The sequence below is a fragment of the Antedon mediterranea genome, chromosome 5 (assembly GCF_964355755.1).
Source record: "Antedon mediterranea chromosome 5, ecAntMedi1.1, whole genome shotgun sequence".
NCBI lineage: Eukaryota > Metazoa > Echinodermata > Crinoidea > Comatulida > Antedonidae > Antedon > Antedon mediterranea.
In genome coordinates, this window is record NC_092674.1 from 26298217 (window position 1) to 26320804 (window position 22588).

Here is a 22588-nt window from a genome sequence, read left to right on the forward strand (position 1 = left end):
GTATCAAGTTATCCAGTGCCGTAGCCACGAAAATGTGCGGTGGTTGCAAAAAAGAGAACTGTGCAGGCCACTGTCAAAGAGTGGTCAGGTTGAGACCTTGCCATCAACCATGGTGGCTACAACACTGTAGTGTTATCATGCTTCTCCCTAAATGAGGAGGTGGACCCAAGTAGAGCCAGTATAGCAATATAGCTTAAATATCATTTTTGTTGATATTATCTATACTAGAATTCACAGATGCTAATAACAGGTATAATTACATTAAAGGAGTTTAAACTGGAGATATTGTTTATGAAGTAGGACTTACTTTAATTTTTTCCATTTAAATCATTAAGGTCAAGTAGCAAAATATATGTTAAGATACTCATTAGCAAAGATTTCTAATTGTTTGTATTTTGAAACATATCATTGAACTATATGAACATAATTGGGTCAAGGAACAAGTGACTGATAAGAGCAGAAACAAAAATGACTCATTAGCGGAGTTGTTAAAGTGGCGCCTAATAAAATATCCTATCAGAATAATAGGAAAGGTTAACATCCTTGAACTTGGGTTAACTATTGTTTTAGGAAAATATTATTGTGTTTAGGCCAAGGAGTATTACACTGCCAATGACATCATAGGTACAATACATGTGACAATTACAGATTGTACACGGCCTACAGGAAATATGAACAAATTCTAAAACAATACAAAACAGTTAGCCAACCTATATGAATCAGAAGCAATTATTAAATACACTAGAATTTATACCTGTAAAACAGCTACCTTGTTGAAAAGCAGGTCACAAGTAAAAAACTGTAGCTATTTAGGTCAAGTGTAGGCCTTGATCTTGAAATTCTAGGCACAGGATAAGGTTCCACACCCTACATTGACTACTACCATCTTGGCTAGACTTTCACATACCAACTATGTAATAAGTATTACCACACTCTTACCCTAAGCCAAGGCTCCACATGTTCACTAATATTAATGTAATAATAATTACTGTACCATTAGAGGCATGACCTAGATGTAACAAGTCAATCATAATCAGAATATAAGCTCTCCATAGGCTTATGGTATGTCTTACGATAACTACCATTGGTCCAGCTGTCATTCTAAGTTCTTTTATATCTTTATGAATATGTTTAACATGCTCTTTGCTCTGCTAGAGTTAAAAATACAGTCTCTTATGGTTGAAAGTTCTGTCTACACTATCAAACTTTATGTGACAAAATATGATACCATCATGTCTATGATAGGGGCACATCACATTTGTTGTCACATAAAGTTTGATAGGGTTGTAGAAACATTTACATATTGCTCCTTCTATTTAATTTTGACACTCACCCTAAACTTTATTTAGTACAAGTACTGGAAACTCTACCTATCTCATTCCATTTTGCCAACTGTAAGTAAACAACTAACTAACTAAAAAGGATTAAACCATTTCAGGTTTGGGTAATTTTAATAGATTTAAAAAAAGAGGAAATAATCTATTATATGACTTTACAAAAGAGGATTAACCATATGAAAGAACTATATTAAATAAGTCATCATTAATCTAAAATACAATAGATCAACTTGCACAAGCCTATAAACTAAATTGATATTAACATGATAAGAATCTAAACTTTTTGAAAGTTGTACTAAGGAATTACTTTTATATCTACGCATGATTGCAATTTGTGATAAAGCAATGCTTTGGGCAAAACAGGTGGAATAGGAATGAAAAGTATCAAACATCATGTGACGCAGTATTGCAAACTGGTAAAGCCACTGTCACTATCAATTAATATTTAATTACAAGTTTTCTATTAATATTATATCTGTAGTAAAAGTAGAAACATTGTATGTCCTTGATGTGTTTAACATAATTAATGCGACACAGTAAAACTGGGAAAGTCATTTCATTGCATGTTACATATGTTACTACTGTAATTAATAGTACTGACAAATAAAAACAACTTTATGAAACAACTACATAGAATTAATATTGTCAGCAATAACAGCACTGTACATGTATATACTAACTTTTACTGTACATCTTTAAACTCCTGAGGCACACTGTTGCATGCTTGTACCATAGGCAGGGGTTTATGGGGTTTGCTCGAAAAAAAAATCCAGCCCAAAACATGGAAGCATTTAAACACATTGCGACTAAAATGTAGGGTCATCATCTACAAGACAATTGCATTATCATTTGAAAGAAACTGGGTCACTTGACTCATCTTTTATTACTTTACTAAGAACCTATAGTTACCATGTGTTTTATATATATACATGTACAACATAAGACAATTATATCACTACCAATAATAGCTTAGTACTACTGGCCAACATGTGACATCCTATCTCAAGAGTTAAGTTCGTAAAACTTTAGGGAAATAATTTCTGTATTCGTTAATCCCTTTCTGACTAAAATAGACAATATTAATATTCGATTGGGACTTAGGTATAGTTTTTTCCATTAAGTACTTATGTAACGTAATATTTTGAGTGTTGAGATTGTTCTCAACGAAAAAGCTTGCGTTGTTTAATGTTTTCTATTTGAATTTCTGTTGAGCAAAATCCGTTTACAATTTACCATTCAAATACAAAAGTACTCAACGAATCTTTATGTTGACTAGTTGACTTTAAGTTCCCAATCGAATACGACTACAGTATTAATTATAAGTTTATAATTGGGATCTTTACTATTTAACTTGAAAATAGCTAACCATAGTGAAAACTACTGGATTGATTAATTTTAACAATTAAATTTGCTAAACTATAAAATAAGATCTTCAATGAATTGATTTAAGCAGTTGGTTTGTAAAGTTAATATATTTTCCAAAGTTTTTGTAACAGTCCACAGGCCAGGCCATAGGCAATTTACAAAACAAATTTCCCTTTCAGAATAAAGGTCATTAGGAAAGTAGTTATTTGAATTTTAAATATTAAGTTATTTGAACTATTAACACTGTAATAGCCTATGTTTAAATAGTGAGGAAAACTGTAAAATAATTACCAGTAAATATATATACTTTATTGTATGCAATTAAACAATACACTAATTGTACTCCTGAAAGGGGTATAGGTCAAACTTGGGTCTCATTGGTGTGGTCAAAGGGTCATACAGTGATTAAAACAATTATATATAATAGTTGTGATTACTTTATAAGTATTTTAAAATAAATATTAGCACACAGGCACTGGGTCAGAGGGAAGTTAGCAGAACTAAAAAAAGATGTGGTTTGAAAAGAAAACCATTAAGGCGCAAAAGGAAAATGGTTAATGGTGATTTATGGTCAACAATAGTAGCCACAACAATTTGCAGTTTGCTTCCTCTGTACATGAATTGAAATGCAAATTGAATATTTTTGATTTTTTTTTTAATTTGGAGGTTTTATGAATCAGTTATTTGCTAAGAGATTGAAGTTTTATATTTAAATTTAAATAAGTTTAGAGATAGGCAAGCAATGTGTGTGTGTCAAAACATTATTAACATTATAAACCTAGAAATTAATATCCTTTTTTTTACACTACCAATACCTGTTTTAAATATTGTAATTTCAAAATCCCCATTTTGCATTCAAATAATCTAGGAAAATGTAGTTTAATAGGCCACTTTTCTGAAAATATCATTTTGCAAATCAAGAGAGCTTGAATCGAAGCTGAAAAATCAAACTTCAACAAAATGCATTTTTAATTAGAAGTATAAATAATTGGAATGGCAAAGTATGTGCACTACCGAAGAAATATTGGACAAGTAACAAGGGACTTATAAGCTTTTGCTTCCAGTCTCTACACCAAAGTAAAGCTCTATTTTTCAAGGGTCCACTGCCCTGGCAAAAACAATTCTAGAATCTGAGCTAAGAGCATACTGATTAAGCGATCAAATTACTCTTACAATAACTTTAACTCATATGAGGAAGTCATTAATTCTCATGATAACCATCTAGGAAATGAAGAGTTTTGAACATAATTTCCTGCGATCAGATTACAAAAGCAATATAATTATGATATCTTAAACAGTAGCTTCGTTGCATAATAAAGTTTGATGCCAAATTTTAGCAAAACAATAATATCATGTGTTAATCTGTCTGGATATGGAGGAACTGCACAACTGTTTAGAGAGTGTAGTGTTTTAAGGTGCGAACAAGATTAAGAAGAAAGAAAATTCAACATTAAGTTCATACCTATTTAACGTGTTATTTTTGTCTTCAGTGAATTGCATTGTTGGAGAATTTCCTTCCAAAGAGTCTAGTCTGTTTATTGCTATCTTAGCCTCTTCTGGTGATGGAGGTGGTGGCAACTCCATGTCTCGAGTCTGAGACTTGTCTTCTAACACTTCTGGTGGAGGGGGTGGAAGATCTGGATAAGGCATGTCCATCTCTACAGGTGTTGCTGGTGGCGAGGGGAGTATAAAGCTTTCAGTTGTGTCGTATCGAACCTTATCGACATTTAATCTGGATCTAGATTCCTTCTGTTCTGTACCAACGATTATGTCTGGAGTTTCACTGCTTCGGCCTGAACCGTCCGAGTCTTCATCACGACGAGAAGTTGACGAAATAATATTTGGACTGTAAAACAAAATTCAAATGGAAAGACTTACATTTTTAAAACTCAAGAAATGCAGATAACAATAGAGCAAACTAAGTATCTGATTCTCAGTATGTATAATTTGTTCAGTATCACGGCAAAGACTAATACAGTGTCACGTATGTATCACATGTGTATCATAGGTCATAATGTAAGTCTAACACATACATTAATTGCATATTACAGGAGCCACATGTGATACATAATATGACACTGTATTACAGAATTTGCCTATTATACTCAAGACAAATAATGTCATATGATTGAACAGATACAGTACAGGGAACCGAGTGCAATAGAATACAATACTGCACTGTACCTACAGGAGAGCAAAATACACTAAATATTTATGTGTACTTATATGTAACAGAAACCCAACAATACCAGAAACCCAAGATAAAATGCCAAAATGTTTATCAACATTCTTAAATTAGTTCAATGTGTATGAATTTAAAGGGAAAAAAATGTGCAAAATATTTGTATAATTAGGTTCCTTCAGCTAAAAGGTATTTTGTAACATCTTGTAAGTTGAGATGGATTCTAAAAAAAAAAGAATTGCTATAAGTATGCCATTTCAAAGTTTGACATATATAATGTTGTTGTTAACCATACCTTGATGTTAAGGTGAATGTTAATAAATTTGAATTTATAGCGCCCTCAATATAAATCATGTATAATTCTTAGCAGGCTCACTTCAAACAAAATTTAAAGAGGGCTCACTCTATAATTGTAAGTTTTGTAAAAAAGCTGAACAATCCAGTGTATACAGATTGATAATTCAGGAATGAAACCAGATTTGATACTTCTATGATACTAGAGGTGCAGATAAATCGTTATTACTTTACCTTGGAGCAGAAGTGGGAACCTCTTCTTCAGCTTCTAATATGGTGGTGTGTGATGTCTCGTTTTTCTATGAAAAAAACCACAAAAATGTAATTGTGAACATTTACAGACTATTAAAATCTTGTAATACTGTACAACGAGAAATTAATTGTTTTCAAAATCTATTCGGAAAATGGAATTTCCAGAAAAAAAAACGGGAAAGTAGATGATCTGGGCCAGCCCAAGGGTGTGTTTGCCCTATTTGGTTGTACAGTTAACTCTCCCAATACCAGACAACCTTAAACTGTTCTAATCAAACATTCTGGAAAGTCTGGTATCTGAATATGTTTTTTTAATGATAAAAAGAATTTGGGACCTTTTGGACATAAAGAAAAGTCTGTGTTTGGGATAACGGTTTTCAGGGAGTCTGGTATTGGGAGAGTTGACTGTACTATATCATGATGATGGGGAGAGATTGTAAGAGTTGAAAATTGAAGTTGAAAATAAAAGGTGCAACATAAAGAAATAAAATTTACTAACATCCGTTGGTATAATTGCTGGTTTCGAGGGTGGACTCTGATAGCAATTAGCAGGAGGCCAATCGGAAGTTTCTTCCACTCGGTATGGGTGCTTTTCTTGCAGGACAGTATTCATGTAGTTCTCCATGGATTCAATCCCATGCTGTTCATCTGAAAACTGCTTAGGTGGTATCACTTTGACTGGAGTTGGCAATATTGATGTAGAGTGTGTTCGTCGAATGGAAGCTTTATGTGAACGGTCATTATTGGTGGAATTATAGCTACCGATAGAAGGCCTGTAACTTGCAACTACGTCTGGATGAGATCTTTCACTGTAAGAGAATGTTTGTTGTCCATAACTGAACAAAGGCAACTTTCCAACTGTTGTTGGAGACGGTGGTTTAGGGCTTGGTGATAATGAAGAAGTCGAGCTTGCAGATGAAAGATGACCGGAATGGCTGTAGGAGCTGTGTCTTGAGCTCAAACTTGATGATTTGGAATGACTGGACCCAACTGGAGACGTCACCTGGTCTGAGATACTTCCTTGTCTAGAGCCACTAGATGTTGATCTAAGTGAGTTTGAACTCCCCATAGTATTCCGTTTAGACATAAATTCAGCATGACGTGGATCCTGCCCATGGAACTTAGCTTGAGCTTGAGGGTCAGACAGTCTTTGTGACTTTGGAATAGCACCACTTGGGTCAGACATCTTCTTGTGTCCTTGCATGTTATTTACTGGTTTCTTATGACGTTCCGAGTCAGACTTTGAATGCTGATGTTCTCCTTTAACATTATCAAATTGCTTTCGATACTTCTTTGGATCAGAAAATCGACTTCTGTTAATTCTCTCAGTATCTATCTGACTGCGTTTGTACATCTCAGAAGGTTTAAATCTGTTTTGCACACCATTATCTGAATCGATACTGTACTGCATAGAATGAGAACTCCTTCTACTGCTGCTACTACTGCTACTTGAAGAATCAGAATGTCTTGGTGATGGTTGTGTATTCGACATCTGCTGCAAGACTTTCTGTTGCACTGCTTTTAACTTTTGACTATAATCTTCATTTGTTTGTGCCTGACTGTTATCTTGATACCGTTCTTGCCTGTGCAGATTATGATCCCCAGCAGATGACAAAATATCTTGATACATGGTGTCACTTCTTTTGTTGCTTGAAGGACTGTGATAATCAGAATATGAACGTTCTTTATTATGGTCTTTGGTAGATGAATAATAGTCCGATATTTGTTTGTCAGGATAAGGTGCCATTTGATCCCTTTGCAGTTTTGACAAAAAGGAACTAGAAGGAAGCTTTTTCAAATCGCTGTTAGAAAAGTTTGAATCCCCAGCTGGTGCTGTATTGTTTAGGTTGTTTGATTCAATATGTTGTTGTCTATATAAATTCATTTTTGAGTAATCTTCCGTAGCCAGACCGAAATTGTTCAGCGGTGGATCATCAACAAAAACATCAGAGTCGCTGCGTCCTCTTAAAGTTTGCTCAAAGTCTTCATCATACCCCTGTGAACTAATTGGAGAACGAATCCTTGAAGGCATTGGTGGATTGGCTTCTTCTTGAACTTGTTTTGAGTTCCCATTAATTTTTTGATACTGAGCATCTGCAGTTTCAACAAGGTGCTTCCAGTTCTCTTCTTTTGTATGATCATCTGGACTCTTCCAATATCTACCAGGTACCGTTTCATCAAGAGAGGCACTCAATCGTTGGCTCCTGGTCGATTCATTTTCCATAATTGATTGCTTTTGTAAATATGTTGGAGAAACTGAACTGACAATGTCAGATGTTTTCCTGGAATGTGAAAGTTCAGAAGTGCTGGAAAATGTCCTCTTTATAACTGGATAAGTCTTCTCTCCAGTTTTGTAATTTATATGAACCTTGGGTTCATGAACATAAGTTTTGTCCATCCTCTCTGGAGAATATTCCTCATTCTGAAGAGATTGTTCAAGATAACTTTTATAAGTACCAACAAGGTTTTCTGAGCTCAAGGTGCTGGTAGGTTTAGGCAAGACATCTAAAGATGTATGATGCCTATTATTTTGGTTTGCTCTCCAAGGTTCCACATCGGTGTCTCTTGTAGGAGGAGACGGTACATCATAAGAATTATAATCGTAAGGCTTATTAGTGTCTTTTCCGTAAGTATATTCTTTGTCAGAAAGACCAGATTCTTCAGTCATAACTTCACAAAATGTTGCTGTAAACAGCCCAGAATGTGGGTCTTTTTTTGTCTCAATCTTTGGTGAAATTTTACTCGTTCTTGCATTGTTCTGTACATTTTTTTCCTGTTCATTTGTGAAAGCACTCTCCCGCGTAACTGGTTCACGTTGAAGTTTAACAGGTGGCAATGAGTCGCTTGTAATGGTATTCTTTTGTGTTGTTGCATTGCTGTTTGTCTGCATATTTGGTACAGTATGAACTGGCCAAGAAGATGATTTAACATGGTCGTGGATAACAATAGATGTTGGTAGACTAGACTCATCTCGAATTGGTGGTGGTGGTGGGTTCTTATCCACATTCACAACTGATTTACTTTGAACATAAACTTTGTCCTGTTTGTACACTGGTGTCTGGATGTCCTTTTGAGTTTTTTGCTTTTGGAATTCATGAGGATCAACTCCTACTGCCATTTGTCGCACTGGCATTTGGACTGTTCCCGAAGAAAAGTTATTGTTACTATAAACTGGGCTTTTGTGTATACAGTAATCTTGTACATGTGGATTATAAGAACTCCTCTTCACACTAGTTTTATCTGGAATAGTTCCGACAAACGCAAGTGATTTATCTCTGCTAATTTGTTTTGAAACGACTTTTTGAGGATAGACATCGGCCGGCTCAATGTTTGAACGAAGTTTATGATTATAACCATAGTGAATTGGTCCCGTTGTTAAATTTTCCAATTTAACATAGTCCTGACCGGTTCCAGAATAATTTGGTTTCGTTGTTACATGCATGTCAATTTGTGAAGCATACATTTTTACCATGCCACGCTTATTAGTTGGTTGATGATTTTCCGATTCATAAATATTGGAATTCAGATTACTACAAGATCTTGTACTTGTAAACATTTGATTTTTTTCTTGTTTTTGTGTGAAAGTGCCACTGGATCTCCGTGAATACATTTTTGGTTTTTCGTCGTCTCGAAAGAATGCAACTGGTTTATGTTCCTGTACGATGGATTCTTGACGCTTTTGAGGATCTGAGTTTTGTTTAGAGGTCAATATTCCAGGATTGTGCCATGAGTTCGGTCTTGGTGCTGGAGCAGGGTTTCTACAAACAAGAGGAAAAAATAGGTCATCACTAAAGAGGGCACATTGAATTTATGATACTTCTTCTGGATAAAGATATGGTAACTTACATTACATTTTTGTTTGAATCTGACTCAGTTTGATGGTGTCTTGTTTTAAAAGAATTGATTAACTATACTACAGGTAAAGGTATTTGATTCTTACTGAGTCTTCAAACACAATCATGCCTTATGATTGCAAACATTCCAATGCTTATCAGAACTGGGTTTAAATTGCAATACACAAGCTTAACTGTAAACTGAAGGGAATTCGGATTAGGCCCATCACAGACCTACTGCAGCCAGCAGTGCAACGCCTACCAGATCCACTTCTTTAACATGCATTATATGTACAGTACACACGACCAACCACCCAACCAAAAACACACGAAACCCAAGGATATATACTTTGCAGATAATGCATTAATTTTTCCTTACCCTTCTTTCTTTCTATTTCTTTTCACACCAAACAACGGACCCTTTACCGGTGACTCAGTTTGTGGTTGTTGTTGATGCATAAACATTACACTCTCCTTCTCGTGAATATGCTGTACTCGTTTATATAGTTCTGCAGATTTCTCTCGATTATACAACTCTGTTGAAGGATCATTACTTGGATATTCTGAAGGAACTCTGCAGAGAAGAAAATGTAATCAAATTACTGTTTAAATAGTAATAATAATAATTAATAATAATAGACCAGTGTCATCATGTGCCCATATATGGAAGTGATGACGTCATAACATTACCATATTTGGGAATATCACTACCATACAGGTATTTGTAAACATCACACTTTAGTTTGATAGTGGTAGACACAGCAGCTTGTAATGACATTGGATGTGATGCAATATTTGCAGTGCTGTCTATCATTCAATATGAACCACTAAGAACATTTTTTTGCATAATTACTGTAGTACAGTAGATCCTACAAGAATAATTATGTTTACATACATACTGTAAACTTAGGACGATGATTGACTTTTAAACATACAGTAGCCTTTGTTTTGAAATTTGTATGCAACAGAAAACAGCCCATTGACCTAATTTAGAAACAATACTGTGCTGTATCATTTTTCAACTGAATATTATACAACAATAAATCAATATTAAACATTTTTATATGCGATACAGTATTAATGTATATATTACATAAATATCAAGATGTTCACTTGTATTATGTTTAAAGGACGTTTGTTCTACAAAAGATGTTAAAAATATTACAATTTAAATTACAATGTGGTAATAAACTATAGGAAGACAGAACAAAATAACATTGCAATGTTGGCATTGAGAACAGCCTTAATAATATTGATTTTTTCTTTGACAATGCTATGTTGACCTAGAACACGAACAGACATTCCAAATAGGCTTAATAACTGGTAAACAAACGGCAAAATATTGTAAAACTATGTGCAGTCTTTGAACAGCACATACCATAGATCATTCAACAAAAGAACCACTTGCACATCGAAAATAAACAATACAATGCAGCAATAACAAAAATTGTCCAAAATATGACTATATACAGCATATTCATTTTAACATACTTTTTTTAACATCTTAATGCCATGAAAGGTTGGACAATTCTTAGAGGCAGACATGTTGTTTCTAGGAAGACATGTTTGTTTTCTAGGAAGACATGTTTGTTTTCTAGGTAGACATGTTTGTTTTCTAGGAAGACATGTTGTTTCTTGGAAGAAATGTTGTTTCTAGGAAGACATTTTGTTTCTAAGCAGCCATGTTGTTTCTAGGAAGACATGTTGTTTCTTGGAAGAAATGTTGTTTCTAGGAAGACATGTTGTTTCTAAGCAGCCATGTTGTTTCTAGGAAGACATGTTGTTTCTAAGCAGCCATGTTGTTTCCAGGAAGACATGTAGGAAGACATGTTGTTTCTAGGCAAACATGTTGTTTCTACTGTAGGCAAACATGTTTGTTTTCTAGGAAGACATGTTTGTTTTCTAGGAAGACATGTTTGTTTTCTAGGCAGACATGTTTGTTTTCTAGGAAGACATGTTGTTTCTTGGAAGAAATGTTGTTTCTAAGCAGCCATGTTGTTTCTAGGAAGACATGTTGTTTCTAAGCAGCCATGTTGTTTCCAGGAAGACATGTAGGAAGACATGTTGTTTCTAGGCAAACATGTTGTTTCTACTGTAGGCAAACATGTTTGTTTTCTAGGAAGACATGTTTGTTTTCTAGGAAGACATGTTTGTTTTCTAGGCAGACATGTTTGTTTTCTAGGAAGACATGTTGTTTCTTGGAAGAAATGTTGCTTTTAGGCAGACATGTTGTTTCTAAGCAGCCATGTTCGATAATCTCGTCGTAGAATGTAAGCTACAGTATAATAAATCCAGACAGTACACACGCTCAAAATGTGTTACTAGTAGTAGTAAACAAGTGGACAATATGAATATAACATTCTAGGCTAGCTCCTTTGAATACAAGGACATGCCTTGACAAACACAATGTCAATTGTCATCACACTCTACAACTGAAGATCCTGTTTTGAAGTAGCTGGGATGGAGACTGATTAATATTCCGCTTGTGGTTTGTTTTTAAAAGATCTACTGTAGCTCCTTAATACTCCTAGCTGTTTCTACCTGAGCAGTGCAAGTAGATCTTTTACAAGTTGTTAAAAGCAACTTGTGAGTTTACTAATCGAATACGTCTTTTATGTAATGGAATTTAAAATTGTATATTTTATACCCCTTTCAAAACTCCACACAACGGGATGTCAACACCTGTATTTTGTATAGTGTGTGCCTTGATTTGAAAGGGCTGCCAATTCATCCTAAAAACAATATTCACAAAATAAAAGATACAACTGCATAAAGCAATTTGCATTAAGCACAATGACCGAAATTAAACTTGTTTGTACTACCACCTGATGAACAAAATGGTTAGCACTTACTAATAATAATATTTATTTTTTTAATGGAATCAATACTACATCATTATGAATCATACAGATAGCCCAACCTTACTGTCAACTCACAACGCTATTGTTTCTCTAACTATAGCTTCCTTCCGCGCGATAACACAAACTGAAATACTTTGCACTTGGCGTGGATTGACGTTAAACATGGAACTCTCCTGCTCTTTCACCCCGAAATGCTCTCTCGTTTCATTTGCTGATCAATGAAATTAATCCGTTTTTTTTTAATCGTGCCTACTGTATCTGTATCTCATTCGTAAAGATACAGTATTATTATAAAAACACACAACTACAGTCACCTGTAGGTAAACGTGAAGTGATGTAAACAGGAACGTGACACAGAAATTATATCTATTCTAAAATATTATATACAATAAAAATATTAAAATAAAATATTATGAAGAATAAATCAGAACACATTTTTTCAAATTTTATAACTTTAGTTTTTAATTTTTACATACAGTACTGTACTGTACAGTATGATGATCATATACTGTAGTATGGCAGTATAATTAAGAATACTTAGCACATTGATACGCTCAACACGATACATTAAAATTAAATGCGTAGTTGTGTACTGTATGACTGAGCAATGGGCGCGGTTCAAACATGTTTGTTTGATTGGTCGATGTGATGCAGCCAAACTCGATAGCGGTGGAATCCTTTCTGTGCCGTGATTGCCAGAGTATACACTCTATGGCCTAGCCTAAACATGTCGCCAAAAAAACTACACTACATCTACAGTACTTAGGTAAGGTAACAACTGATATGTCAATAACAGGGCCAATACCAGAGTGGTCATCATAGCCATTAATAGAAAATAATATTTATTTGGATTAAATAGAAATGGTTATTAGATTTCTTCCTACAATGTAGCAAAGAATCTGTATCCAAGGGTAAAGATAGTGTATAACAAGTTATGCCAACCACACAAGACATTAAACATTGAAACCAACAACAGCAGAAGTATAACAATAGCAATTGTCTATTAGGGCGTACAGACACAATACAACAGAAAGAATTCAATCGCGTAAAAATATACTGCAAGAGGTTAGAAAAGCAAATAACACTTTACAACAACAGATAGTAGATCTCTCAGCTTTATTTTATCAATACCGAGTCTGGGGATGTCTAATATTTACTTAGAAAAACGATCTTAACGCAAGAAAGATGTAAGAAAACTTCCTTGTAGGATAATCTGCAGTATTCGATAAGGCTCACTTTGTTCTATGTCTGCACTATCAAACTAGTTTGACAAAAAAGTATGATGTGCCCAAATATGGTAGTGATGTGCCCAAATATGGTAATGGTATTCCATCATCATGTCCATATTTGGGCACATCACATATTTTTGTCACATAAAGCTTGGTGGTACAGTAATATTAATGTACTATGTGACTAGAGTAAAATATATTTTTATCATAAAATAAAAGATAATCACATAATTAAATGGTACAGGTATTAAAATACCATAAATATATAAATGTAATTTTTTAAGGTACAGTATTGTACCAAATAATTATTCTTTGTGTATTTATTATGAATTACCGGCAAGAACTGAAACTGAATTATTATTGTTGTGTTGATATTCAAATGTGGAATGTAGTACTTTATGAAATTAGTAATTAATATGAATTCAAAATTTTATTTTTTATTTTATTTTATTCAAACTCATTCAACAGCGGGAAACCCGCCCCTTACAGAATGGAATAAACTATACCATATAAAAATATATATAAATCTTAAAATCTAACAATACAAATTTATACAATTTTACTAATTTTATTATTTAAATTGCAGACAAAATGTTATTATGTAGATTGTAACATTTACAATCCATACAATATGGCAATATTATCGTATTTTTCTATTTTTAACTGCATAAACATCCTAAAAAAGCCATTAAAACACAAATAAAATATTGCTTTTGTGCTTGGTAATTTCAACATTAACTATTTGCTGTGTCTGCCAATATACAAATTCTGTTTTCAGTAAACAGTAAAATCTCTCCTTAGGTACTGTAGACCACAGAGAATAATTTCGCCAGTGTAGCATAGCAAAAAGCTATACAAAACAACCTTTTTGCTACACATTTCTACAATTGTGTAGCAAAAAATACAATACAAAACTATGTTTCTTGTCTAAAAAATCAGTTCGATTAGCAATTTTGCTAAACAAAATTTTCAAATGAAATTTTTCCCTGACTATTTAAGGGAAACCTCTATTAACGGGACACTTTCTTATAAAATGAACAAGTGAAAATATACTGTCTGTTTTAAACTTTGTTGTGAAGGTGTCCCCTTAACAGGTTCTACCAGTATCTCAACTGTACACACGGATATTTTAATTTTATAAGAATAATTTAAACTTAAGTGATTGATTGATTGAATTTATTTGATGCTCAACATTAAAATAACAAACAGACAAAAGACAAAATAACGAGCATCAGGAACACCCATTAGGCCGGAAAAACCAGCCCATTTCCAATGGGGTCCAAATTGCACATAACAAACAAGAGAAAATACAACATTTATAAAACTATAAATATATAAAGTACTGTACTGTACTAATACAGTATAATGTAAGTACAGTATCTTTTTGACAAAAAATACTGTACTGTACAGTAGGTACCAACAAAAAATATAAAACAATGGAATATGAAGCCATCAAACAATATAAATCACATGTTTTAAAAATCCCAACCACATTAAGTAATTAAACAATTATAACAGCCATTGGGTTTCAATTTGCCTGTTGAAAGCAACCTTAATTATTTAATTGGATAAACGGAAAAGCCACTGGTGTCTTAAGCACTGATAATGCTACACCATAACCCCACATACGCACCACAGATTTTAGTGATATAGAAAAGAGACCCAAATTATAAGCTTGAAAGCACTGGCGTGTGTCTAGGATTTGATTACCCTAGGCCATCTGGTGGTAAGGGATATGAAGACCAGCTGAATAACCCAATGGCAGCTGGAAGAAAGTGAGTAGGAACCAACTACCTGATTAATAACTTATGAATATTAACTTGCCTAACTTTACCATCTTAAGATTATACTGTTCCATCCTTCTTAGGCATACCTGTATACTTCTGTAGGTAGTTTACAGTACAAGCGTAAATACCCGTGCCAAACTAGTACGGTACATGTTATAACGATTCTAAGCTACTGTAATAATAGTAATACTGTTTGATGGATGCAATGCCGTTATGATCGAGTACCACTGATGTCAAACAAAGTGTAAATTAATTTTCAAATAACTAATAATATTAATACTACTAAACAGTCACTTGCAGGAGCCAGGACTCTCTGAATATCGGAAAACAGATTCATAAAAACCAACCAGAAAGTTCCAAATTTATTTTTATTACAGTTAATACTGTACAGAAAATAAATTCAAAAAAGTTTTATATTACAGTATAATCAATTTCTTATGTTAGTCAAAGGATTTTAATGTTTGGCAGAGTTACTGTACAGTAAATGTTGTCATCATCATACTGTTATAAAATAAATTCAAATTGCTATCACATTAACATAATAATTATTCCTACAAACTATTTCTGTCTGTTGCCAGCCACCGGATGTACTGTAGTAGGGCAAAAACAATAATATCAAAAACTATAATTATTAAATCGTCTGTATTCAGAAATAATAGCCTTCACAGAATATACTGTACCAGTAAAATTTAAAATGGAAGTTCTATCTAAAACCACAACAATATTTTCTACAGTATGACGTAAATGCTTTCTATTAGGTAAACATAATTACGACTTATAAAAAGCAATGTTTAAACAATCACATAAAGCAAATCTATTGACAAAGTTAAAGCTAAAGGCAAAATACCAGACAGGTGATTTTAGCTCAAGTCATAAATTAAGTCTGGGAAGTGTTGACAACAATAAAATTGAATGTTTATTATTGAAGAACATGATGATGATATTGACAGACAATGTTGACTTTACTGTACTGTATGACCATGGTATGATAACATGTACAGTATACAGACACAGTACCACAACAACAAAAAGTTTTTGATATACATATATCATGTACAGTAATAGTTATACTACAATAAACAAAATGTAAAAAAAAGAGTAAAATTTAGTATATTTTTTGCATGTCATTGGCTAAAAAAAACCTATTTTCTTTAGCTCCTTAGATTAATGAGTTTAACTAAGAAAAAAAAGGCCTATAATTTCCTATCTAACACTTCAGGCTAGGATTTTATTTCCAATCCAATGCCAGACAAATATTATTATTACCATCATATGATAGCAGCTTAAATAAAAATTATGAATGTGTTACCTTGGCTTTAAATGTAACCATGACAGCCATTTCCTCTCCAACCAACATATTATATTAATTTATACATACAGTAGATCGACACAATATGGATGCTGTTACAGTAAAGTGTACCCTTTGCAGTAAGAGAATCCATATTGTGTCAATCCAACTCAGAGTGTTAGCAATTAGCCTGGGCTGTAGCCTTTTAACACCGGTATACCACAAAATGAATCTACAGTACAACTAAACGAGCAATGGTTCATGGCTTGGAGTAGGTATCCAAGACCTACAGCCTAGCCGATGACTGATGTCTCTAATTGCTGTAGACATACAGAACAGGTACAATTAGGCCAATAACCACCCATCTTCCGTAGTTTTAATACATAATTCAAAGGCTTAATATATAGTACTAGTAGGCAGATAACCACAGCCTCGTTCCACCCATCTTTTATTTCTTTCATACATTGCTACAGTAATTCGTAAGCCTAATAGAGTAGGCTAATGATCACAGCCCCGTTCAACCCGTCTTCCCTACCTTTTATAGTACTTGCTACAGTAATTCGTAGGCCTAACTAATGTAGAGTAGGCCGATGACTACAGCCTTGTTCCATCCATCTTCCCTACTGTACCTTTAATACATTGCTACAGCAATAGGCCTAGTAGAGTACAGTAGGCTAATGACTATCAGCCTTCTTCCACCCATCTTCCCTACCTTTAATACATTGCTACAGCTATACGTAGGCCACAATGTAGACCACAGCCTTTTTCCACCCGTCTTCCCTACATGTGTTTAACAAACAAAGCTAAGCATTCACGCAGAAAATGCCTATTCACACATTACGGTTTATTCTAAGGTACAAGCCTTTGTCAGCTAATGTCCGTAAGTGAAGTGTATGAAAAAGCACATATGTTAAATAAACAAACTTTTACTTTATTACAGAAGACGAGAGTAACCACAGAACTAGGCGTACAAATAGTAACAACCACTCCCAAGTCACAAACAAGATGATGACTGTAAAAGGGAAACACCCACAAATTTTAATCTTAATATGAATTAGACAACTTATATTTATGACAATAAATGTTCTCAGTATAAGTCAATAAAAATGTGACAAACAGTAGATTTTAATAATCTCATAAATATATATTGCATACAGTATCATGCATATCTGTGCAGAAAATAATATTTCGGAGAAATAAAAAAGAAATAAAAGAAGATAAAAATAGTAATGTACATTACTATTTTTATCTTGTTTTATTTTTCCCCGAAATATTCTGTCACTGCAAAGATATCCATGATACTGTATGTAATATACGGTAGTTTACAGTATGTGTTAAATTTAATTTTCTGAGTAGTGGTAATACCACAAGAATTACTTGAAATTGTTATTACTAATACCAGACAAATAACAATTAAAATATAAACCACAATGAATTTGCCAATCATTAGCAATCAGATTTAGAAAATTTAAATCGGCAACAATTCCATTCTATTATACACACTTCACACAATAACAAACAGATGGATTTCACTGTGGTTTTGCTGCTAATATAAATTAACAAAATAAGATAGGGCTCTGCTAAATTCCTAAGATTTTAGATAAGGAATTATCAAGATAAGATATAAATTTTAAAAGAATACATTTCATTTTAGGATTCATTAAAATATTTGAAAGTAATGCTCATTATTAAAAGATTTTTAGGAATGTAGAGTAGATAGAATCAGTTTATATTACATAAAAAGCTAACAAATGTATTATGGTAAAAAGGTTAATGAAACCTAATTGTCAAATTATTTTTGAAAAGATTGAAAAATTGGAATTGGTAATTGATTAAAGCAGAGGGTAGAATTACTGTACCACTTCATTTTTCAAAAGTACTGTACAAAAACAACTGTGCTTTACACACAGTAATATCTTTGCTGATATCACAAAATTGCAACTGAATTGATCAACATCATTATGAAAAAAAAAAAAAATTTTAACTTTCGAAAACAATTTATACTACAATATTTTGCAATAAACCGTGTTTCTACATTAGTACTAAAGTATTATATTACTTTATATTACAATAAGGTTTAAACCACCTCTATATCCACCACTAATAAATGTTATAAAAATAAAAAATCATGAATAAAATAAATAACTATAAATAGTTTATTTCTCACCCGGCGGATAAATTGATGACGACATCACTGTTAATTTGTTTAATTTACTGGGTGTGTTGATTACCAGTTCTCAATTAATATAAAGACAGTTATATTCAAAATGTACTTACAGTATTCATTTGCAATCCTAGTATAGTAAGTTTACAAAATTATAAAAACTCCATAAAACTATTCCAAAAAAGCAAAGGAATAAACTTCATAGTTGAAATCACTATCTGGCAAATGTATATGAAAACAACAGTGAAATGATGTCTCTCTGAATAAAAGTCCCTATGTGCTATGAAAGGTACCAGTTACCGAATAAGCAGCAGAGGTCTACCAAGCATCAACGATCTCAAACAAATGCTAGCCACTCATTGTTGGCCAAATTTAACCAATCATAAAGCCTGTAAGGCAGGCCATGGCAAGGTAAGCCGGCTTTAGTCAGCTTGACTACAAACAGTGGGAAAAACATACTGTATCCATACTACAATCAGTGTTTCTACTTACTAAATAAAGATTAATATAAAATAGTATAATATTAAAAAAATATCTTTGTAAGTTAACTTAATATTAGGAAAATTAATTTAACCTCTGACCAATGACAAATAAGATTATTGTCACAGGTTGAAAAAATCAATATCTGTGTTGCAAAGGTTATTTCATATGCAAATGAACTTACTAAGAAAGGATGATGACAAAATTATTGTATCAGGCATGTTGAATTAAAGAACCCTAATCTAATTATCACTTAATGTTTAATAATGTTAACAATGATATTAGCAAAGGGACATTAAATTGTTGTTTAAAATGTTATTTTCTAGAATCCATTACAGTATACACAAACAAAAAAAGTTAAAATTAAATCTAACTATTAAAAAAAAAAATTAACTAAACCAAAGGCTCTAAATAAATTGGAAAAAAAATAATATTATAGTTTTTAGGTCTGCAGTTAAGTTGTAGACCAGTACTGTAGTGAAATTAACAAAACCAACTCAATATTTTAATATGATTTTAATAGAAACATAAAGCAGGGAGTTGCATAAAGGTTACCTACAATCGACCTTCCATTTATTTGAAATAAAAGCCGTTTTTAAATGAGAAAGTTCGTAAATGAGAAGTTTAGAAAGCAAAATCTTTCAATATTATTATAAATAAATAGTATTGTATGGTTTACTCAATATTCTTTTAACTCATGTTTTTTAGTTTAAAAACACAATAAGTTGAAAAAAACATTTTTTGACAAAAATGTACTCAATATCATTGAGTTGTATTTTAAAACAGAAAGTTGACTGTACAGCACTTGATATATTTCATCATAATAAAGAAAATCCAGGCACTAGTAGAAACCAGACAGAAACCTGATTAGTATTTAATTAATTATAGCATTTGTATTGAGTAATGAATAGCATGACTTATATAAAAGACAATACAAATAGAGACACAGTGAATCATTAACTATGTGCTAATTTGTACAGCTATTAATAGACAGCAGACATACCTTTCTTATACAAGAAGTACTTCACAAAGAAATGTGTTGTTTAAATAAACCAACAATAAACAAGATACCAAGATGATTAATACGTAATTTGTTCAATATGGTGTAGTAGGAGCTAACAAGCGAAATTATTTAATGCAAATATCTTGCCACCGAGTTTGGTATTGTTACGCAAAGCTACATCAAACATGGCGAGTCTGTTGTTAACACCCACCTATCGGTAACTCGCTATGTTATCTGCATCCTATACGCCTATACAGACTACTGGTTACACTATTTTGCTATAGCCATTTTGTAAAAATATTATATTTACTGTATGCTAAAAAAATATGGTTTAGGATTAAGGTCCTGTCCTGAACATTCACAGCAGATTGTGGTGGACTTATTTTAAAATTGTACAGGAGTTAACATAACTATTTACAATATTATTAGACTAGACTGGATCGATTACAATATTATTAAATGGCGATAATAATAGATTTTATTACTCCTCTTTGCTACATAATGAAAGCAATAAACACTGCAAAAAATATATTAAATTCTGGTTAAATTCACGTTAAACATAATTATGAAAGCAATAAACACTGCAAAAAATATATTAAATTCTGGTTAAATTCAAGTTAAATTTTAATGGTACATTATCATCATTATGTAAATGTTCTAGTTCTAATGCTTACTTTCTTTATATTCTGATGTAAAGGAAATGTTCTTGTTTTTCTGTCAATTTTATTAAATAGAAAGCTACGAGAAAATTGGTTCAGGTTTTAGTCTTCAGGGTACAATGTTTTTAAGAGCCAAGCCTTATAAATAGCACAAAATACATTTAGAAGTTAGCTACAATTTTATTTAAATAATGACATCATGTTTATATGTTTATACATATGATGAGATTGAGATAATAAACAATACATTTCTCAAGAACACTTAATAATTATAACCTTATTAGCATTTATAAAGACACTTCAAAGAAGGCTCACAAAAGAAACTTCCGGAACACATCATATTAAAGGGGAAAAAAAAATACTAACGACGATTTTGAATGAACAATGAGACAGCGTAGGAGAAAACCTTTTAAAAGATGTTATGAAAGAGAGTCTTTTAATAGCTGATAATGAATGATTGCTAATTTCCTTTCCTTTGCCAGTAGAAATTAAGGTATTTATTATTTACAGAACAATATACAGTACTGCTATTTTTAAAAAAATAACTTAAAACGCATTTTTTAAACATCTAATAGCGCCTTTGATTTTTACTTCGGTTTAGTTGATACTGGCGCTATACAAATACCTAAATTAATATTACTGTATCAATAAAGTTTATACTATTAAAATGAAGAGCTAATCATTGAAATAAACATCTACTCATCCAAAATGGACAAATTTGGTTCCTTGATTATTTTTTTTTCAAAAGATAAATTTTTACCCACATTGAGATATTCCTAATTTGATGCAAATTTCAACATTTCAATATTTTTTTTAATACAATTTCTACATTTAAACAAGAAACGGTCCAATTTTAGACAACAATTCTACTAATTAGGTTTTATTTCCCGTGAAAAACAACATTTTTTAACAATTTTAATAGTTGCTATAAAATTTTACACAGCCTGTATTAGTAAATTCTTAATCGATATTACTATTGTTTTCACCTTGTTATTCGTCTTGTGGTTATTAACTATATTAACAACATACATGAAAATAATGAAGCCTTGACAATTTTGGCTAGGCTTCATACTAATATTAAAATGATTAAATTTGTGAATATTGAGTGTTACACAAATACAACGTAATTAGGATATGCAAGGTTGTACAAACTATGCAACCTAATATATGATAATAAAAGATTATTATCAAATATTTAGTAGCTGCATATTACATCAAAAGAATTTAAGAATAAAACTGTTAAAAAAAAATTGATTACTCTCAATTATCCATTGCATTTTATTTTAACCTCTATCTACACTATCAAACTAGTTTGACAAAAATATGTGCCCAAATACGGTAGTGATGTTCCTAAATATGGTAGTGATATGACATCATCTTCTCCATATGGGCACTTCACATTTTTGTTCACATAAAGTTTGCTTATGGAACGCCGTTTACGCAACATTTCGATGATATGAATTTTATGACGCGATATGTGAATGAAATGCATCGATATGAATTAAATGGTGCGATATATGAATGAAATGTTTTGAATTGAATGCTTTGAATTGAATATTTTGAATGAAATGTTTTGAATGAAATGTTTTGAATGAAATGTTTTGAATGAAATGTTTTGAATGAAATGTTTTGAATGAAATGTTTTGAATGAAATGTTTTAAATGAAATGTTTTGAATGAAATGTTTTGAATGAAATGTTTGAATTGAATTGAAAAGTCAAACTATTGGTGGCGTATGTCATTTTCGCTCGCGATTATTTTCTCAACCTCTTAGGCCTAAGCCTGGGTACCCTCATCTCCTTTCTTCCACGCTGCCTTTACAGAGAATCCTAACAGACCTGGGTTCGGAAATATG

General features: G+C 32.4%; 1 protein-coding gene across 3 annotated transcripts in view; it reads right to left on the reverse strand.

Annotated features, from left to right (window-relative positions):
- LOC140050125 (uncharacterized) overlaps nucleotides 1-22588 on the reverse strand; it is an 85364-nt gene that overhangs the window by 17297 nt on the left and 45479 nt on the right. For 2 of the 3 annotated variants that reach the window (XM_072095168.1, XM_072095169.1), the window contains 4 exons: nucleotides 9643-9837; nucleotides 5930-9188; nucleotides 5413-5477; nucleotides 4165-4548 (listed from right to left, as the gene is read on the reverse strand). In XM_072095168.1, coding sequence (XP_071951269.1) covers nucleotides 4165-4548; nucleotides 5413-5477; nucleotides 5930-9188; nucleotides 9643-9837 — 3903 coding nt within the window. Of the gene's footprint in view, nucleotides 1-4164; nucleotides 4549-5412; nucleotides 5478-5929; nucleotides 9189-9642; nucleotides 9838-18705; nucleotides 18778-22588 lie in introns of those variants that run through there. The other variant, XM_072095170.1, reaches the window with a different exon arrangement.